This window comes from Parus major, chromosome Z (assembly GCF_001522545.3).
Source record: "Parus major isolate Abel chromosome Z, Parus_major1.1, whole genome shotgun sequence".
Taxonomy (NCBI): domain Eukaryota; kingdom Metazoa; phylum Chordata; class Aves; order Passeriformes; family Paridae; genus Parus; species Parus major.
Genome location: NC_031799.1, coordinates 22512659 through 22534781, shown reverse-complemented (window position 1 = coordinate 22534781; position 22123 = coordinate 22512659). Strand labels below are relative to the sequence as shown.

The 22123-nt window shown below is 35.1% G+C and overlaps 1 protein-coding gene across 8 annotated transcripts in view; it reads right to left on the bottom strand.

Moving 5' to 3' along the window:
• The window catches only part of AP3B1 (adaptor related protein complex 3 subunit beta 1), a 155922-nt gene that overhangs the window by 91218 nt on the left and 42581 nt on the right, over positions 1 to 22123 (bottom strand). For all 8 annotated transcript variants that reach the window (XR_001525400.3, XM_015652739.3, XM_033520578.1 and 5 more), the window contains 4 exons: positions 6402 to 6563; positions 4227 to 4324; positions 1452 to 1506; positions 1300 to 1371 (listed from right to left, as the gene is read on the bottom strand). Coding sequence is in view for 7 of the 8 variants with exons in the window: in XM_015652739.3 (XP_015508225.1) it covers positions 1300 to 1371; positions 1452 to 1506; positions 4227 to 4324; positions 6402 to 6563 (387 nt within the window). In the remaining variant the exon portion in view is untranslated. The remainder of the gene's footprint in view (positions 1 to 1299; positions 1372 to 1451; positions 1507 to 4226; positions 4325 to 6401; positions 6564 to 22123) is intronic.

Here is a 22123-nt window from a genome sequence, read left to right as displayed (position 1 = left end):
AAAACTCTGAGATGATGACAATTCATTATAACTGAGAACTTGTGATTAAAATAGGTTACTGTAAAAATACAAGCTCAATGGTAAACAGTGATCAAAAAAGTGAAGTTGATGCTGGAAAATAAAAAAAAAACAAAAATCCAAACGGCACAGAAGACAAATTCAAGGGTGCTACATATTAGTTACTGCCATGGGTCTCATCATTCTATTTTGAAACAGGTAGGCTTGAACTACAGAGTTAGAAGAGGGAGAAAATGACTAAGTTTTTTTACGTATGTAAAAGTTTAGGGTCATCTAAATTTTTCAGCCATCATGAAGCAAATGAGACAATGAGAGGGAAAAACACAATTTCTACTTTTCCACATCTTCTCCAATATATTATCAAGCAATATGGGAATTTAAATATATCAACTTTCTATTATTTTTGGATAACAGTAAGGCATCCCTTGCAATATTTCTAAAATGTAGAAAATATCTTTTTGCTTCCAACTGCCTCAAATTTACTTAAGTATTATTGCTGGTATAAAATACAAAAATATATTTAGTTTGACTATAAACACGATAGTAGTTTTGGCATAGTCGTCTTGAACTACATCACTCTTGCACATATAAGTGTGATACACATATAAAACGAAGGTAAGGAAAAAATACTGTTTCTCTCAGAAACCTGCCTTCCACTCCTAAACACAAATGCCTATGACAATCTAAAGCAAAACAAGAGAAAAGGCACATAACAGTAGACACTTTTTTAGCCATTGTTTTTTCAAGGATTTCACATTTGTTAAAGAGTAACTACAGATAAAACAACAAGACAGCAGCTGAAAACATGCATTGAGATGTGGCCTTGAGGAAAGCCTAAAGTACTTCTCCTGTCAAATGCTAACTTCAAAGAAAATTTGGGACTCAAACACTGCCTCATTTTGTACATGGGAACAGTTTTAAACTCTTTTTAAGCTAACAGTATTAAAGACTCTTTTCCTCCCATGAAATAGCTGAACACTCAATGTCAGAATGCCTGGCTGAAAAAAAAATTATAATGCTCTGTATCACTGAGCGGTCCTAAAAGCTTTAGTGGAAAATATAGCTGCTCTTCTACCTGCAACACAGTAATGGGAACTTTCAGATAGCTTGACAAGCCGGAAGGCCCCTTGTGGACTTAACTAAAGGCCTCAATATTTCTTAGTGAGATAAAGAAACAGCACATGAATGACCTGTGTAATATCAGTGAAAATCATTTTATCTTTCTCTTGAAAACTGATTAGTCCAGCAGTATATAAAAAAATCTGCCTTTAATAAACTCACCTTGAGTGTTTTGATCATAGTTGGATCAGTTGATCTAACATAGAAACTCTTCAGATAAGGTTCAAACATGCCCTGAAAATCAGAACATACTTTAGTAACTATCCTATGTTTCATATACAGTGTGGTTAAAAAAAAATCTAAATAGGGTATACCTTTCTTTGAATTGACATAGTGGCAATATTTTGCAGGACAATATACTGTACCTCCCTAGAATGTGAAAAGAAAAATAAGAGTCATTCTGTAAAATTACTGATACATAGAATAATTCAACATGGCAAAGAAAGTCCAATTCTATTTGAACATAAAGTTAATTATCCATTTGTTCTGGCACGAACATAAAAGGCAAAGCTTACTATCAACTGCTGTCATCATTTGATTCACAGGAAGACAGACACACGATGAAACCAGGTTCTCAATTTTTTAAAACTCCAATACACACAAATACTCACTGATACCATGCAATTGTGACGTTTATAGACCTTGGGTATTTATTCAAACCAGAATTACATAAGTAATTTTAATATAATGGAAATAGCTTACAAAAGCCTTACATTTCATCCATCTTCTTGAAATAAATATTTTAAGAAGGACAAGATTTTAAGAATTTCAAGGATGACATAGCTGAAACAAAAACACACAGGCTTTATCTGCAGTGTTGAAATAACTGCATTAATTGCAACAGTTAATCATTGCACAATTAGCAAGATTCACTATGACTTTTTTTGTCTTGAGAATTTTTCTAAAAACTCTCAACCCAAAAAGGGTGAGGATGTCCTGTAACTCAAGGGTATACACTGGCAAACACATATAAGAAACTATAAGAAACTAATACTTTTATATAATAGACTTTGCCAGAGATTGACAATAGATTTACATAATATTCTACAAAAAACATTAAACATGTTTGGAGAGGGTATTCTCATCATTAATGAATGAGTTTAAAAGTCTCCACATGAGAGAGCAAAAAGAAATCTGGGTACTAGTCTGAAGCTTTTAAAGTGCAGATTTTGTGTGACCAATTGCTTAAAAACTAAGTAATAATTTACACACAATTTTTCTGAACCATGAGTGTTCAAATCCTTGCATGCTGCAAATCTCATCCTAATAGAGAAATCATCATACCCATTATCTCCTCTTACTCAAAGCTGTCTAATAGCCCTAAGGTAATTACAGCTGCTGCTTACAAAGAAAAGTGATAATAGAGAAGTACTTAAGATCTTTTAAACCTATTTTATGCAATTCTTACACAGGTGCATGGCAATAGTCAGCTACACATGCTGAAACAAGACTGGAAATTGCTATGAGATACTCTTTCGGGCACTCTCATCTTAACTAGATTATGGCTTAGTTGACATTAATTTAAAGGCCACAGGCAAATAACTTCAAGGGCAAACAGCAAAAGCTTATTTCGAAGTGGCTCTAAAAGCAAAAGTGTTTCACCCAGAATGGTAAAAGAGAACAGAAAAGTCATTCAAGACAGAAAAATCAGAAGCCTAGTGCCATTTAAGGTATAAGTTGAGATATAGGAAAGAAGCGACTTTTCTTTTACTGAAACCTGAGTATAAACAAGCAATAAACCAGATGCAAATAATCCTTTCCATCTGTGAGTATGAGTTTATATATTATCCGCCAATTGCTTTAGTCACTTTACTCATCTTTGCATAACGAGAATGGGAAGCATACTGTACTATAAAGCCAAACAAAAAAATTATAGTTATTCATTCTTACCTGAAATAAAAGTGTGACTACCTAGTCCCATTTAGCTTTTTTACCAACTTTTAAACAATAGAGATACTGAGCTGCAGAACTTTTGCGGAGAAACAGCTCTTTGACGGCAGGGCTTACAAAAGTTAAGATATATCTAGGATGAGTAATCTTGCCAGACATAACGGAAGTGAGATTTTTTAAAATACCTTTCTGTTTGATATAACAGATATAAAAAGTAAATTATTTTCACAAAGTTCACTAAGTGAAATTCTAGGCAAAAATACCATTTTTAGTTAAAAAGTTATTCTAAAAACAACTAATACTGTCTCATGTAAACCCTTCAAGGCATTTAATACAAATATCTGGAAGTTCAAAATCTAAAAACTGAATAGGGAAGAAGAACACTTCCATGCAGCAAATATTGGCACACTGTACAAAAACTATGAACTACAAATGAAAAAACAGCACTAACAACATAATAAAATGTGGCTGACAAGATCTTTCATGGAAAAGCATACAAAACACTATTGAAGATGATGAGGTCAAAACAGAACGTTCTGTATTAAATACTAACTTGTTCTTTAAAAACCATCCAAAGATTAAGAAAACACAGAAGACACAGCAGTGTATCAAGTGGCAATACCAATTTTAACACATATGTTGTCTCCTTCCCCTGAGATACTCAAAAGCTGACTGGACACAGTCCTGAGTAGTGTGCTCCAGGAGACCCTCCCTGTGTAGGGAAGTTGAACTACACAATATCCAGTGATCCCTTCTAAACTCACCTATTCTGGGATTTGTGTTGCAATGCAGGAAAATAAAATATACATCAAAAGACTTCTTTAGTGCTTAGCAAGACAGTAAGGAACTCAACAGAACTAAATTTCCAATAATTAAAAAAACCAAACAAGATATTAAGGAAACCAGTTAATACTGACTCTATTTAAACACTAATTAAGCAGCCATGATTCTTCTCAGAACAAAACTCAGAGGAACGAAACACAATAACCAATGATCCCTAGATCATTGGTCCCTAGATAGGATACCCAAAATGATGGAATTACCTTTAGTGATCCTCATTTGTTGAGTGAAAGTGAGTATTACAGGACAATTTCAAAATGAAATTAATTGTGTAATAGCTACATTCTTAAAACTATGGCTAAACAAATATGCACAAAAAAAAAGTACGCATAGTGATGTAAAGTATGGACTTGACCTACCTGTTACTACGGAGTAAACGCACCAATGACTTAGAAACAATACCAGCTTCAGATTTTGGTGCCAAATGCCAGTAAAGCTGTGCAACTGCCATTACCACCTAAATGAAGAACATTCAAAGCAGCATGTTAACTTCAAATCATCATTCATATCTACCACATTTGCTTCAGACCTGCAGGACTACCAGCTCACTATTCCTCAGAAAGCAAAATCAGCAAAGCAGACTGAGGGAGAACATTGGAATAAATATATTTTTACTAATTAAGTAGGTTTACTTCCTCCCAGTATTAACTGTATGCTATAATAAATAAAAGGTCATAGAAATAGTGACTAAGGGAAAAAGCAGTAGGTAATTTAAATTACAAACATAGTGATACCATCGTTAATAAATCGGTATTGCTAACATCAGCTGTACAAAGTAATGAAGAAATATTCTTTACAAGTTTTTCTAATGTGCTTTTCCTTTATTACTACAGGTTCAGTATCACCTTTTATCTCGTTTCCACTAAAAATCTTTCACTACATTATTCTACTATACAATGTATAAAACAACAGCTGCTTTTATTTTTACTTTTAAAGCATTGAATCCAACAGAAAGTAAAAGCTACAGGGTTGTATACCAATATCCAGGCTAACAAAATTCAGAAGACGGAGACATAAGCAACTTAAACCCCGTTTTTTTTCTTCTCAAATTTTCTTATAAATAAGACAAAATATGATCTTTATGCTAGCGTCATGTCACAACCTTTCTTACAATAGTGTCATGATCAACTCTGTTTCAAACAAAACAAATCATAGAGACTCCAAGTACAGTCCTCATGATAACACTTCACTTGGTATCTTAAATCTTAGTACCAATGAAACACAAATCATTATTCAACAATAAAAAACTATTAAAAACATCTGAAGCCAGAAAATAACTTTAAGATTTTTACCAATATACCACAAGTATCTTTTACTACTGACAAAAAATGCATGGTCATATGGAAAGCCATTAATTAAATTAATTACTGGTAAATTCTGTGAATAGTATGAATATCCACATAATGGCAATGGAGGGTAGCATAATTTTGGTAACACTTTCCGAAGTTTACTTTAACATCTCAGTTAACTTGAATATCAGAAAGTTGAAGATCGTAAGTGTGAGAATCCATACCATATTTAATAAAGAAAATTATTTATGGAATGAGGGCAATAACTAATTGAACCTCTTCATGAAGTGGGATGGCAAACATACCAAACACACTTGCTCTTTGCATGAAATTAAGAAATACCACAGACACTAAACAGTGATTTTTAGCAAGAATTTGTAAAAAATTAATCAATTTTTTTCCAAAGTCTGCTGGGCTGGCAGACCATAAGTGATTTTGAGAAGTGCTACACATGAGTTAGAATCTCAAAATATGTTTCAATAGAGAACTAAAATCTGATCTGTTTAACTTACTAAGAACAGGTGGCAAGGTGACTTAATCATGGTGCACTGTTTTTGCGGTGATATGAATATTCATTATCACTGGAACACATGTCTGGTAAGACGTCTAGTCCTGACTAACAGGACAAACTGAGATTAGAAGTAACATTCTGTGATCTGATTAACATCATAATGATTCACTGTGAGCATAGCTTTTTCCAGTTCTAAAAAGTTACCTGTATTTTAAAATCTCATGGAAATAATCTAGCACACCATACTTATAATGTCATATCTATCCTGGAGCCCTGACAAGGCAACAGCTCTAGAAATGTGGTGTATAATTGTCTACTTTAAAAACATGAGACTCGAAAGAACAAATTAATGAATTAATAACAACTATGATTTTCTTTATAGATCTGTTCCAATAAACTGTACCAGTTTGTGCCGTCCTAATTGCTGAGAGTTTTAGCATTAAGAGCAACCTATGGTAGAGTCATCACATGCTATATAAGTTGGATTCAAATGCTCTCTTTTTTCTAGTATTTTGTTTGTCTGTATTATTTGGAGCACATATCACAATCAGTTTAGGTGTTTCACTTACAAGCTAAGTTAAATTCAAAATAGATCCATCACACTTCTCCTAGAGTTACTTAAGGGTATTTACACCAGTTTTAAAGAGGTCTAGATTTTACTCTTCAATCTTTTAATTTTTCTAAAAACAGGTATTTGTAGTTTAACATTTTAATCAAAAAGGAATTTGTCATACAGCAGCATTTCGGCTTTGAAGCAGAGGCTTTGTATTTCGTAACAGCAGCCTGTGATCTGGGTCCATAGTATAGGTGGTTTTCAATTTCTGATCCTTCTCTTTCTGTTCTTCATCAGATTCATAGAAATTATTTTCACTATATTCATCCACCACTTCATCAACCTACCAAAAGACAAAATGACAAGGACATATATAGAATATTTGAATCAACAGGTTTTATTCATTAAGGAAGTAACACACAACACCACAGCTTCATGCAAGATTTATGTATGTTTTTTTAAGCATAGCTTTTGGCTTTTCTACCCATTAGCTCAAAACAGTAGATGTACAGTAGACATGAAAAACAGATTAATAATATATACAAAATCTCCTTAGAAATAAGTTGTACTTACAAATTAAATACCTTTATTATTATCCAACAAAATATTTTAGGTATGTACTTGGCCTTTTTTGGACTTCCTGTGATCTAAAACTGGCATTTCTAGAAAATAACTAGAAATTAAAAAAAGCCATAGGTCTTCAGAAAACTTGGCAAGGCTGCATGCCTTGGTTAAAACTCAGGTGTAGTGAAAGAATCCATACAAAATGTCTTCAGTAGAGGTACGAGGATGGGGGGAGGGAGGAAAGAAGCCACAAAGAATTAGAATTGTAATTTTGTTCTGATTTTTATTTTTATTACAATTTGGAAGAATACACATTTTTTTAAAAAAGAGGAAATATGAAGGGAAGTTTCATTACTTGATGCCAAGTTTTCTCTCAATGTTTTACAGGATGCCTATCAAACTCGTAGATATTTTATACAATAGCAACTGAAGTACTTTAATTTCCTTATTTCTCTTCCCACAATTCTTTGTGGCAGTCACATTCTAAACCAAAAACTCAGCATGCTCTATCAAGTCCACTGGTAACTGAATTCCTCCCTTTCCCACAGGACAGGCAATGTGAAAGGAAATTTCCCCATCCCAGTGCATCACAACCTGCACTGAAGAAGCTTCCTCTAACAGGAGGAGGATAATTCAATCTTCATTGATTCAGTCTTCAATATCCTTGCCTTGACTGCTAACAGACATGCAGATCAGTACTATTGAATTCAACAGGAATATTGAGTTTGAAACAGTATTTAACTCATTAATAACTGTTAGAAAGAAACTGCCTGAGCTGTCACATTTCTGACTTCCTCATTTTTTAAGAATTTTGTTTAGAACATATTTGGAGCAGCAGAGTTCCAATAAAAGCAGCATATGCCTCTTACAAAAATACTTTATTTTTAAATCTGATTAAGGTCCCTCTTCATACCCCAACAGCAGAAGTAATAATATGACCTTCTCATAATCATGTATTTTATTGCAATTTTAGAATATTCCTCTTTTCTCAGATCTGGTAAGAAATGATTATGTTCCAGCCAAAGGATGTTGACAATACCCTGGGAAATTATTTTAATGAACTGAAATTCATCAAAATCAAGCTGATGAACTCCTAATTATTTAGATTTGTAGTCACAAGGACCCACTAAGACAAAGAGGACACATAATACTGCAATATTTGCACATTGTGATGGATAAGAAAGCGAAGTATTATGTAAAAGAGTCGGAAGACTTGGCTAAATACCTGCAGCTCTTCGGTGTACAAGGTTATTTCAAATTCCATTAATCATCCCACACATGGAGAACAGTTACCAGATAATGTGAAAACACTCAATCACTCAAAACCCCTCAAAAGCCTCAAGCTCAGCTACTGACTGTATACAATGCCAAAGAGATACAAGTTTAGAACCATAGTATTATTAAGGCTGAAAAAGACCCTTCAGCTTATATAGTCCAATCATTAAGCCAGCACTTCCAAGTTCACCACTGAACCACGACCTGAAGTGCCACGTCTACAAGGCCCTTGCATATCTGCAGGAGTGCTGACTATACTCCTTCTCCAGGCAGCCCAGTGCTTGACAACCCTCTCTGAAGAAATTCTAATATGCAATCTAAATCTCTCCTTGTGCAACTTAAGGCCATTATCTTGTAATGTTGCTTGACTCTGACCTTGCTCCTTTTCTCCCAGCCACTCCTCACAGGATTAGCGCTCCAGACTCTTTACCAGCTCTGCTGCTATTCTCTGGACTTGTTCCAAGACTTCAATGTCTTTTCTATCATAAGAGGCCCACAGCTGATCATAGGATTTGAGGTGTAGCCTCACCAGTGCCCAGGACAGGGGGACAATCCCTGCCCTGCTCCTGCTGGCCACACCATTGCTGAGCCAGGCCAGGATGCCATTTGCCTTCTTGGCCACCTGGGCACAGCCTGGCTCATGTTCAGCTGCTGTCACCAGCACCCCCAGGTCCTTTCCAGCCACTCTGCCCCAGCCTGTGGCACTGCCTGGGGTTGTTGTGACCCAAGGGCAGGACCCAGCTCTGGGCCTGGTTGAACCTCACATCATGGGTCGCAGCCAATGATCCAGCCTGTCCAGATCCCTCTGCAGAGCCTTCCTGCCCTCCAGCAGATCTGCACTCCCACCCAGCTTGGTGTCATCTCTGAACTGACTGAGGATGCACCTGATTCCCTTGTCCAGGTCATCAGTGAGAGCATTAAACAGGACAAGCTCCAGCAGTGAGCCCTGGGGAAACAGCACTGGTGACCAGCCACCAATTGGATGTAACTCCATACACCACCACTCCACTCTGGGCCAGGCCATCCAGTAACTCTTTTAACCAGTGAAGTATACATGCATCCAGGCCATGGGTTACCAGTTTCTCCAGGATAATGCAGTGGAAAACATTTTCAAAGGCTTTAATAAAGTCCAGTTAGCCAACATTCACAGCCCTTCCCTTATCTACTAAGTGGGCTACCCTATCATATTAGGAGATTACATCTGTCAAGCAGCGCCAGTCTTTCACAAACCCACGATGGCTAGGCCTGATCCTCAGGTTGTCCTGCATGTGCCATGTAACAGCAATTAGGATGACCCAGTCCGTATCCTTGCCCAGCACTGAGGTCAAGCTGACAAGCCTGATGGTTCCCCAGATCCAGATGGGTGTCACATTTGCCAGCCTCCAATGAACTGCGATCTTCATGGTTAACCAGGACTGTTGCTAAATGATACAAAGTGGCTCAGGCTCTGGCTCCTTCAGTGCCCTTGGGTACTGAATGTATGGGTGGATGCTATGTGCCCCACAGACTTGTGCATGTATAAGTGGTGCAGCACACTTTTGGATCATGGGGCCTTCATTTTCCTCCGCCTCTCTGTCTTACAGATCAGGGGCTGGCTACCTCGAGAACTGGTTTTACAATTACTGCCTTCTTTGCTTCAGAAAAGACACCTCAGTCTTTTTCTCATCCATAATACCGTATTTTGCCCTGCAGTTTTCTGGCACACCTTCTTACTTCTCCAACAATGAAAAGCTCTGTTATTTTCTGATCACAGTGGCCACAAGACCTTCCAACCATCATATCATATCATATCTCATATATCATATCTCATATATCATATCTCATATATCATATCATATCTCATATATCATATCTCATATATCATATCATATATCATATCACATCATATATCATATCATATATCATATCACATCATATATCATATCATATATCATATCACATCATATATCATATCATATATCATATCATATAATATATCATATCATATATATCATATCATATATCATATCATATATCATATCATATATCATATCATATATCATATCATATCATATATCATATCATATCACCCAGTCATCCTACTCTGTTCACAAACAAGAGGTCCAGTAGGGTGCCCTGCCTTGTTGACATCCTGACCAGCTGTTTCAGGGCATTATCTTCCAGGAATCTTCTGGACTGGTTCCTCTTCACTGTATTTTATTTTCAACAGGCATCTGGTAAACTGAGAATGAAGACTATTGACTGAGACATATCTCACTTGCCCATACAGTATTTCATCTGCCTCTTCAACATTTCACCTTTTTCCAACTAGCTCAGAAGCCTGCATTTACCTGAGTAAGCAAGTCTGTTTTGGCATTCACTAGGTTATTCGTATAATTTCTGCTATCACTGCCTAACTTACTCCTAGATAGAACACAGTTCCAGGATTCTCTTTTCTCATTTCAAGCCTCAGCAGAAAGTCTGAAACTGAACTGAGACACAATAAATTACTGCCAAAAATTCAGACCACCAAGGCAAAACCTCATCTTAAGACGCCTCACTGAATTGTTGTTCTGTCCCCAGATAAACCCTGTAATACAAGCACTGAAGCCTGTACTAAAGACAGAGACTGGGACAAGCAGTAATTCTCTTCTGAACTAGCTGCAGAAGGGCAAGCATAAGCAACGCCTCTTGGCTCTAACAGAAAGGGAGGGCCTTCTGCGGAGATCTTAGAAAGTGCCTCCATGCTCAACAACAGTGCTATGGTGTTCTGGAAAACAAAAGCAACCAGAGCAGCATTTTACTGGTACTAGGCCTACATCTTGAACTTCCACCAGAAAAAGAAGGCGTGAGTAGGGTATAACGAAGATATAAGTACTATTAACATTAGTAACTATTTTTCCTGCCATCAGAGGACTGAAAGTAAGACTCTTACATAGGGAGATGAAATTATTTCTGGTTTAACTATTAACTGTTTAACTAATTAATCTACTATTGAATCAACAACTGATAGCTGATTTCCCACGCACTTATTCTCCAATCTTCTCCAGTCTGTAGTGCACTGCACTAGACTGTGGAATATGCTTCTTCACATATCCCTGAAGAAATGCTAAATATTGGCAAAAATAAAATTTTACTTTCACAGATGTCTAATTAGAACTCAAACTGATGATAACCAGTACATATTAGCAACTTTATCAGAAATAGAACCAATCCACTGATCCTTTTTGACAAGGAGGTATAGCATGAGATTTCAGGGAGTAGATTCAAACATTCCAGTGCTTTCTGTTGTCATTTCAATCCCTTTAGATGCAGTTTCACAGCTGATTTAAGACTAATCAGTCCAATAGAAGTTTGTTGTTTTGTTTGATTTCTTAAAAGGATGTTTTATTTTCACCAAGATTAGTAAAATTATCTGTCTCACTCTGTGGTCATAGGATCACTAGAACTACTGGATTTTCAAAAGCAGTAGGTGGTAAATGGAGAACTGAACAGAAGAGAGGCAGTTGTTAGTTAGACCACATTAAATACACTTAACAGTTTGCAGTAGCACATGATTTAATTGTACAGTTAATAGCTTCTCTAAATTGAAAAATGACTAAAAAGTTCAGAACCCTGGGAGAATAAAATGATTAAAAACTGAGACCATAGTATTCCAGACTACAATTTGCAAATAGACTCTGTGCATTCACCATCTACTACAATTTATTCACAGTAGAGAAGTGAGTATTTTACTGTGGAAGAACGTGCATAATTCTTTTTTACGTTATTCCAGACACACAATTCAGGGACATCTTAATAAGGTATTAACAGCTTAAATGAAGAAACTGACAGATAGAAAATTCCATTAGCCTGTTTTTAAAGTCGCTAAGTAAATGAGCTAACATTTAACTGAGATTTTGCTAGAAGTTACATTTAATATGGCATAAAAATTGAGAATGTAACTTCCATTTAGGGTAAAATACATTATGTGAATACTACAAATACCGCCAAAAAGAGCTTCATACACTCACGTACTGAGTTAAAATAAAGCTTCAATGATACCCAAAGCATGAATACACAGTATTTTCCCACTTTGCCAGCCTTAAATCCATCTTGTATTGAAAAAATGATTCAAATATTTGTATTCCTTGGTTAGGTATAAATGCTTTGAAGTTACAAATTTCAGTTTGTCTCCTTAGTTTCATATGGAAGCACACTCACAGCTTTCTTTTGATGCCTGTAGCAAAATTTTTGGCAAACAAGATTTTCATTATCTTCCAGAGACCTTTCTAATATTTTCAAGAACTGTTCTCAAGGGATCATTGGATAAGCTAGATTTTGAAGGTAAGAAGAATTTTTGGTACTAGTCACTATTTGGTGAACCTGATGGCCCTACTTTAGCCCACCAAGATTAATATTCACCTCCTTTATGGAGAACAGTTTCCTTGAAAAGAGAAAATGGTGGATAATCTATAGAACAGTTTTCTACTTGAAGCATTAATGAGTTATGTAAGATAGATCTGAAATTTTGCTGTTGTATGTGAACGTGCCTACCTAAATCTGCCCACATGCTTTATAGATGAGTTTCAGAACACCAGAACAGATCTATTATTGCTCAGTAGATTAGCTGTGAGAAGTTTTTGACAAAGAGCAGATCTCAACAAATCATACTTGTCAACACTCACATGCTAGTAGAAGTATTCATCTTCCCCACAGCAGGGAATCCTTGAGTATGATTCAGGTTTGTTAGTATAGGTAAAGTGTGACAATAAGAATTGTTAGTGGTCTTAAAGAAAAGCACAATCTGACAGGATAAAAACACGTGTGATAGTAGACTCTGAAGGTATAGAGCCTACAGGAGATGCATAAAAAGTGAAGACTAGGAAGGGCATCTTGTAGCATTTTGAACAACACTGGACACCCAGACATATCACGGATTTATCATATCCTAGTCTGTCTAAAGGTTAAAATTTTCAGATACTTACACTTCCATAGGACAAAATTATCCAGTAAATAATCAAAATATTTTCCTGTTTAAAAATAGATACTGGAACATTTTCTTGTTACACTGAAAGAAAATAATTTTCAACAGCTAACCAACTCCTGATCCTCATGTGTTAAGAATCACTGGAAAGGAACAGGCTGGGGATTACAACACAAATGAGAAACACGCTGGGTCACAGAATCAGGATGCATGTTACAGAAATTATTACAAACTGTAGCCATTCCTGAATGGACCGAAAGCTTGTGTCTTTGCTTTCACTAGACCAGAACAGTGTGTTCTGTGTCATCTTGGACACAATGCATTTACCGCTTTCAGCAACAAAGTTACTTAAGAGTGAATGAGAATTTTAGAAACTCAATTTTTCCCTTCTATCTCACAGAATACAAAAATATTCAGGTAATGAAGTAGCGATCTGGGATATGACACATCTTTTATCAAGCAAGAATTTGTAAGAAGGCTTCCTGAACAAACAGGCAATCATAGGACCTCCAGAATGCAATGATTAAGTAGCACACAATATAAATAATAATACACAGTCTATATGATTTATATAAAATATCAATACAAAATTATCACATTACCTAACATTGCATTCTGTCAGTCTTCCAAAGACTAGACCTGTTGCTCCTAAGCAAGTATACAAGTACATGCACATTTTCAGTTATGGGAGCAACAAGGGAAAGAAGAATCAATATAGATTGCAAGATCACAGTTATATTACTCTGATTTCCTTATAAATTATGATTTTTACTTCAATTATAACCATAGTCTATTCATTACCATTTGGATAAAGAGGTCAGAAAGAGAACCTAAGGGTTTGGTTGGACTTGTAGAATTATGAAGTTGTGAAGCCACTGAAACAGACTTGAACTCAAACAGTACCCTCTTTCAAAGACCACTTTTCAGATCACTACTCTATTCAAATGACTGTAATGGAATTGTACTGAAAATGTAATATGTTAACATAATTGCATAGAAGATACAATACAATTCCAGTAAATAACAATGGAAACTTGACAGAGGACACATGACTGACACTGAGAATGGTTTCAAGCTCCAGCACTTGATTAGTCCCCAGTATGACTTTTTATATCCTTTCCCCTTATGCATAACACCTATGTACCCTTTCACTCTTTCGTGATTGGTCAATACAAATCAGCATTCCATGCTCCTTTTCCTTTAATGTTCACCTGTCTTACACAGCTGCACCCTATTAGGGATGAGGAGCAGCCACAACCCCAGTCCTAATTTCCCACTATTTATTCTCCTACAGAAACTGTGACTTTAGTTTTGAGCTTTGTTAACATATTTGCACACAATTACCTTCGTAGTTTTTAAAGAGTTTAGCTATACTAATATATTAGAAAGAGATAAACTTGCTTTCAGTTAATAAAAATTGAAGTATTAATGGAAATACCCATGGCAACTTGGAGGCATTTTTCAGTAAAAGGACTTGTATTTCAGGTCTGCTTACTTGTGATATTAACCTCTGGAGCTGCAAGTTTCATATACAGCAAAGAGGATTTCTTAAGAAAAGCTAAATTTTAATGCAGCTAAGGAACACACAATAAAATTCTGCTAAGTTGAGAAGATTTTATTTGCAATCCAAAAAAACTTTCTCTATAAAAAAGCTTCATATTTTTAAAAATAGTGAGCTCTGATACTTAAGCCAGACAAAGGAACTAAGATACGTACTCAGTCTTGAGAATCCAACTAAAGCAGGTGAAATTTAACATCAAGGCATTTTCATTTACATCATTCTTAGTTTCCTCAGCACATATAAAAGTTATATGATTAACAATACATAAATCAAGTTTTATTTGTAGTTTACTAATAGTATTATCATCTATACAATACCCTGTACAATCTCAGTTCAGATGAACATGTTTATTTCATTCTAAAAAAGCCCCACAATTTTCTGAAACAATATGAGTATGTAAACTCATTTATTACCTGAAAAACTCTTCAAATCCTTCAAATTCAGCCTTACAGATGCTTTTAAAAACTCACTTATCCAATAACATAATTTCTAAACATAAACTTGAAAATGAAAATGTAATGAAACCAAAGCTTTATGAAAACTAAAAAAAACCTAACCCTAAGCATTCTTAAGAAAACCCATGTTCATGAAAGCTTTATAGTATACCTCTGTGACAAGAGCATCACATATGTGGAAATAGGGGTGTAAGGTCCACTGAACATTAGTTTTTTGCCAGTATATGACAACTACAGTAACATCTCTGCTAAGTAACTTCATAGCAAAGTAATGTGAAAACTGAAGCAGTGTTCATTCTCATTTCTTTAAGAAGCGGTGATTAAGCCTAGGACTGGTATCTAAAAATAGGGGCTAAGATTATGCCACAGTAATGAACATCTTCCTTCAGCAACCTCAAATGTGCAATCACTGCTGTAATAAAGTCCTTGCAGAGGGAAGTAAAATAATCCATTATGGTTTTTAGATCACTTTTGTTTACTCAAAACAGTTTCATACTCCTCAAAACAGAAGTCAGACATAAAATAGTTAGTTTTACCAAGAAAAAAACCCTTCCTTTCAATAGTGTGGGGAAAAGGCACAATGACAATGCAAAGCAAATAGATGCAACACAAAGAACAGAAAAAACATTAAGAGCACAAGAAAAGAGGAAAAAGGTACATGAAAGAACACGAAAGGATAAATCAAACATAGCAAACTAAAATTAAGAAGGAGCAAAGTTGAATGGAAGAAAAACAGTACCATTTGCTTCTAGCTAAAAGTCCATCTCTTTTTACTCTGAAATCCAAAAATTAAAGTGGAATTTGTAATTTGTTTTCAGATGTTTGGTGAAATATTTGAACTGCTTTTTAGGTTAAAATTTAGTATCAATTTAAGTATCTGAAGAGGCACTGTAAGACATCAAGATAGCAAGCAAATATGAACCAACTGCCAAGTAAAAATATTCTTTCACAGGGTTGCACAGGAAGTGAACCATGAAGAAAACCAGTTATTGTTAGTTAATTTGGGACTGCAACCAAGAAAGGGTAGTACATGATGTAGAATTAGTAGTCACCACCTCTCATGACTTATAGACAGGGTACACAGGGACAGGGATGCCCCAGATCTTCAGAACTGCACATCACTCATGGTGCAGCTCCTGGACAGAACTGCAATTGCTACCAGTGTTCCTCCTTCTCTAGTGTTCCAAGTACACACTCCAGTTACATCAAACCATGTATACATCTTAAAGCAACTCAACTTCCTTTTCTCTCAGAAAAAAAAATACATGATTTTAAAACGTAAATTCAATGAGAACATTTCCGATATATGAAAATATGGGAATTTATTACCATTGACATTTATTTTCATTTTCATGTAGCTTTAGGATTGTTTACAGCTACTAAAATATTTAGCCAATATTTAAATGATATTTGGACTACAGCCATAGCTCAATATTTCAATTAGCTCAAATTCTTAAAACACAAAATTACCTTAAATCATTGAAGAATGGTAACTGTAGCTGTACTTAGATTGGCAGTCTGAAAGGTGGCAGTATGCTACCCTTACCGTAGAGTTTGACATACTCATCTAAACATCATCAATAACTATTAAATCCTGCATTACAGGATTTTTTTCTCCTCCATTGTAATGCCTAAGTAGGCGAAGAAGCTGAAAGCATCTTTAAACATCTGCTGATTCACATCAGTGCTATTCTCACACTAACAACTGGTTGTGTATTTATTCTATTGCTAAATAGGTATGTTGGTATAATTCAAACCTCAGTTACTCCCACTCTTCTTTGTACCGACACTTTTCCAGCCATAAATTGCAACAAACCTGTGCACACACTATCAAAGAGATGAATGATCCAAATAATTTGACATTTTTTTACATTTACTATTCCCCATGGTCCTTTAGAGAGCTGCCATAACCAATCAAGAATTCTACCTGATACAGAAGTAGTGTATAGGTTCAGACTTGGGAGCCTAAAGCTTTCTCAGAGCAGAGGTCTGACCTCACACACATGTTCTTCACACAGCAGAAAAAATTAAATAAAGGTTTATTTTTGCAGAGTAGCTAAACAAATATATTTTACAATTCTAATTATTCAGAGAAAATCCTGGTGATATATAATAAAAATATACATATATTATATGAATAATGAAAAGGCCACAAAAGTTACTAGACAGAGAGTAATATTCTACAGACAGATACCCAGAACAAAATTCATGAGTACTCTGGCATCCAAGACAGCCTCCAAGTAATCTAACACAGCATTCACTTCATACAGTTTACATAATTTTCTATGACCAAATTGCATTCAAATGGCCAAAATTAAAGCTAGAAACTTTAGTGGCTTACGAGATGATGGGAATCTGCCACATATAATATTTAAATTAAAAATTATTAGCAGCAGTTACACAGTTGATATTTAGATTTCCATAAAAACATTTGCTTCCCTCTAATTAATTTCTGTCTCCATAAGTCAAAGAAAATGATCTAGACAGAGATAAAAACAATTTTAACAACTTACTTGCAACTGATGGCTATAAATCCTCTTATCCTATATATAGATAGCAAAAAGAAACTCAGCCTCAGTCAAGATTAGACTACAGTACTGCATGGAAACATGGCAACTTTGTTACCATGTCAAATTTGTATAAAAAAAAGGGCTTCTTTTTTAATTTGAGTTGATACGCATGTCCTAGAGAGATTCTACTCACTGTTGCTGTTCCAGTGCAACTCTGTCATGGGACTAACAAGTAACACATTCTGCTGCAAAGATAAATGGCATTTTTTCCTGCAGACTGTACTTCTGTTATACCAACAGTAAGTGCTCAGCAATCACAAAGCAAAACAAATCAGGAAATTAATGTGCACAAATTTAACCCTCCTTCCAGTTTTTCTTCTGCTAGATTAATTTTTTTATCCAAACTTTCCACAATCACCTAGGTAGTTTTTTTGTTATAAATCCATGCACTAAGTTACTCTCATCTTACTAAGTAGTACACACAAATGGAAAAAATAAAACTGATGTGACAGTAAAATAGCTAACCAGTCCATTTTATGCCCCAAAATCTTCAGATAAGTGAATCTTACATTAAATATTAACACCACCTTGTGCATATCTGAAGGACCCTGGCCAGAGAGTACTGCACTCTGATAAAAAGAGGACAGTAACGGAATCCAGACTGTCCCAATTCACACTGAAGATTCTGGTGGATATAGTAAAAAAGGAAGAAATAAGCAGCATAAGACAACTTCACTGTAAACTAGTTTCCCTGATTTAATTTTTGCTCTTAGCAGCCAATTCAGGTTCAAGAGAATTCTCTGGTCTCACAATCTTGTAGGATGGGGGAAAAAAATTTAAAAAGCAGCAAGAATATCACCTGGTATATCTACAAAGAAACTTCACTGAGATGATATATTAAATAAGTAATACATAACTTATAATGGTTTATTTTATCCTTAAAGATTTCTTGAATATGCATCTATGCCTCCTTTCTTCAGAAGAGCACAATAAAACTTCTAGATCCTCTACTGACTTGGAAAACAAAAGAAGGGAAAGGTGTACTTAGCTGATTAATTTTAAAATTATGATATACATACGAAATATTTTCAAGTATTTTAATGTGTTTCATTTTTACTGCTGTGTCTAGGTAACCTAGTTAACCAGAGGCTATTACCCTGAATACACCCTTCCCTTCTGTTCTCAGCTTTTAAGCAGAGGATTTCAAAGTCTTATTAAGCTCTGTAGTAAACCAGCAGAACTGAATCAGGATGCTCATTACTATTAACAAATCCTACAAAATTTCTAATATTTTCTTTGTGCTGTGCTTGAAGCTTTATAATTCACAATTACAGTTCCCTCAATGCATTCCAGGAGAGAGAACAACAAAAAAATGAAGTATCAAAAGCAGTTCTGGATACTGCTGAGCTGTCTTAAGTAGCCATTATACAGTAAATTCCATCATACATAACCATGACCTTTATGGCATACACTAAGAACTCATAACTAAAAGATACTGAGAAAGTACTGCAAGAGCAAGAAACATAAAGCATTTAACAAAAGACAAAAAGATCACAGAACAGCTGAGGTCAGAAGGGACCCAGTATTTTGTCAGAACAATCCAGCAAAATAAGTATTTTCAATCTGTTTCTTCCTGTAATTACTGAGAGCTGGGATACTTTCCATGATTCATGGTTTCAGATACACAGACATTCAAATACTTCATGTTTTTCTCATAAAAGTCCTTATTCTTTCAGATTGTTTACTTCACGCCTAATTTCCTTTTCCATCCGTCCCAGCCCAACAGATTATGCCAAATTCTGAACACTTTAAACTAAGCAATACTTCAATAATTAATCCTAGAATGTAAGCCTGAGATATATTTCCCATAAATACTTACCAGGAATTTTGTAATGACTGAAGCCGATGATCAATCTGAATTCACCATTCTTTTCCAGTCCTTACTGAACACCAAGAAAGTTTATTTCTGTAATCTTCAACTGTCTCAAATCAAGCTAAATGGTCCTGAGAATCACTGTTTTTTTGCAAAACTACAGCTCCTAGCTCCATTTTGCTCTATACAAAGACTGTTGAAACTTCTGATCAAGTCACCTGTTTTCAGAAGATGCTTTCCCAAATGTCACACAAGCCTGGTGGTAAACCTGTGTACCAGGAGTGCTGAAGCAGTTCCTAACTCCTGTGATCCTCATCTCCTTGCAGAAAGAGGGATGGCTGAACAGCTTGATAATCAAATCCTGAACTGCTAGACTGCAACTCAGTGTATTCACGAAAACTACCAATAACTTTATTTTACCCATCTTAATGTATTAGGCTGCAAGCTGTTATGGCTCAGGAGGTATTTACAATCAGCTTGGCAGTCCCAACAACTTCTCCAACAAGGGCAGGACAAAACATTTAAGCTGACATGCATCACGGTTTTATCTGCTAACAAGTATTTCACTTCCCAGAAAACCCAGAATTGTTCTTGGCTGGTTTTAGTACCAAGCAGGTATTTTTACTCCAGAATATGAGCATCTTGTCTCATTTCAGCTAACACATGTTAAAACTAAATACATACAGTTCATATAGAGAAAAGGTTATTCTGAAACTGCTATTTGATTATAACTACTCAAAAAGCACCTCCAAGTATTTTAAGACAAATATTTTAAACCAAGGACATTCTTCCTTCCTTCAGTCACAACTAGAATTAAAAATTATACTCTTCAAAGAAGCTAGAAATAGGAATAAAAACTTACGTATTCTTGGATATTCTTAATGGGTAACTGCAACCATTTTAAGCATATTGCTTAAAAATGATCCTTCTCCATAACTCGTAAGTATCCAAAATTTTTTTAGATTCCTAAATGCTCAAGAAATCAGTTCTGAACATTACATCATTACTTGCTAGGAATTAGCTCAACTTAAACAAAAGCAACATATGCTCCTCAAAAAGCAAGGGGAAATTTTACTGAATAAAAATGCAAATATGCATTTTAGCAGCCTTGAATTTATTAATCTGATAGGTTTAATTTCCATTTTCCTGCATCAGCTTTATTTATAAAGTGTCGTGCCCTATAAATATGCTGTTATTTTCTATAGTCAAGCACCCTCTTAACAAATCTTCTCATTAATATGTAAATTTAAAGTCAATCGGTCTTCTCCCTGACAGCGCCATGAATTCCTAGTGCACTGTATAATCGGCTTTGACTTGGCATCCACTATTTATCATCAAAGATGTCAGTTAGAAAAATTATGGAAAATGCACTGCAATTGATATGACTGCAATCTACTTTGTCAACACTTAATTGTTCCTCAAATCATACATTTACATATAAACAGCCTAAATACTGATCCATAATGATGCAAATAAACTAAATTAAAAATCTCTTCTACTGCACAAGATGGCCCGTTGTATGATGAGTTCATTTAAGAACGAATTGACAAAGGCATGCATTTCAACTAGCACAACAAAAAAAATCTGCTAATTAAATTGCTGAGTAGGTAGACAAACTAAATTTTACACTGAAGATCTTGAAAGTGAAAACAAAGTGTTATTAATACTATACTACTGATGACTAATTTTAGGTTGACAGAGGCAGTATTGTCACACAATCTTTTACATTCCTAGAGCAGAAGCCGCAGCAGCAACTGTCATCCATCCAGTTTCAGAGAAAAAAGATTTAAGAGTCTTAAAGAAACAAAATCCCATCAAGACCTCCAACCCCAGTCCAAGACAGGAGGTCATCCTCCTCTTCAACTTTCCTTTCATTCAATTACAGACTAAAACTGGCTAAAACATATTGTGGGATTGTAGCTTTAGGTAAAGCAGATTATCAATTTTGATTCTCTATAAATGTCAGAAAGAAGAATGCAAGTTGCCTTCTTCCAATAATCAACATGTAATAAACACTGCCTCAAGGACATTAGGAAAACATATAACTTAAATGTCTCATTATCTAAAAATGCTTTCCTTATTTTAAGCAATTTTCTGGGAAGATGTGTTCTTACAAACAATTTAATTTTCATCAAAGATGAAAAAGGGTGTTTCAGAATCTAACTACTAGCACAGAAATATAATTCTACTTCAGACATTTTTGCTATATTCATTATAAATCCTGCTTTTTTAAAGAGTTAATATAATCATAAACTAAATCAGACTGAACTGTTTGTCCAAATATATCTCCTTATAATTATTTTCACACAATAAATTACACATATATTAACACAGAATGGCACTGTATTTCCATCTCTTTTCCCAGACAAAGGTTATTAAAAGACAGTTAAAAAGAACTCAGTGATGGAGTGATAGTTGGTGTCATTCCCTACTCCAATGCTGAAAATAGAAATCTGTAAAAAATTGTTAATGTGCTACTTACAAATCACAATAACCTGCACTAAGATGCACATTTTTAAAAAGGAATAAGTTCCAAATTAAATGGTAAAACTTAACACTAGTAACATCCCCAAGCCTTTTAATAAACACGAACAATTAGAGCTGTGGAGCAATTTTAAACAGTTCTTTCCAGAAGCATTCTGTCTTTTAATTAAAATGGTTATTCAAAGTTAGATCTCTATTGAAACAATGTTAACAGCATAAATTTCTTGAGCTGTGCC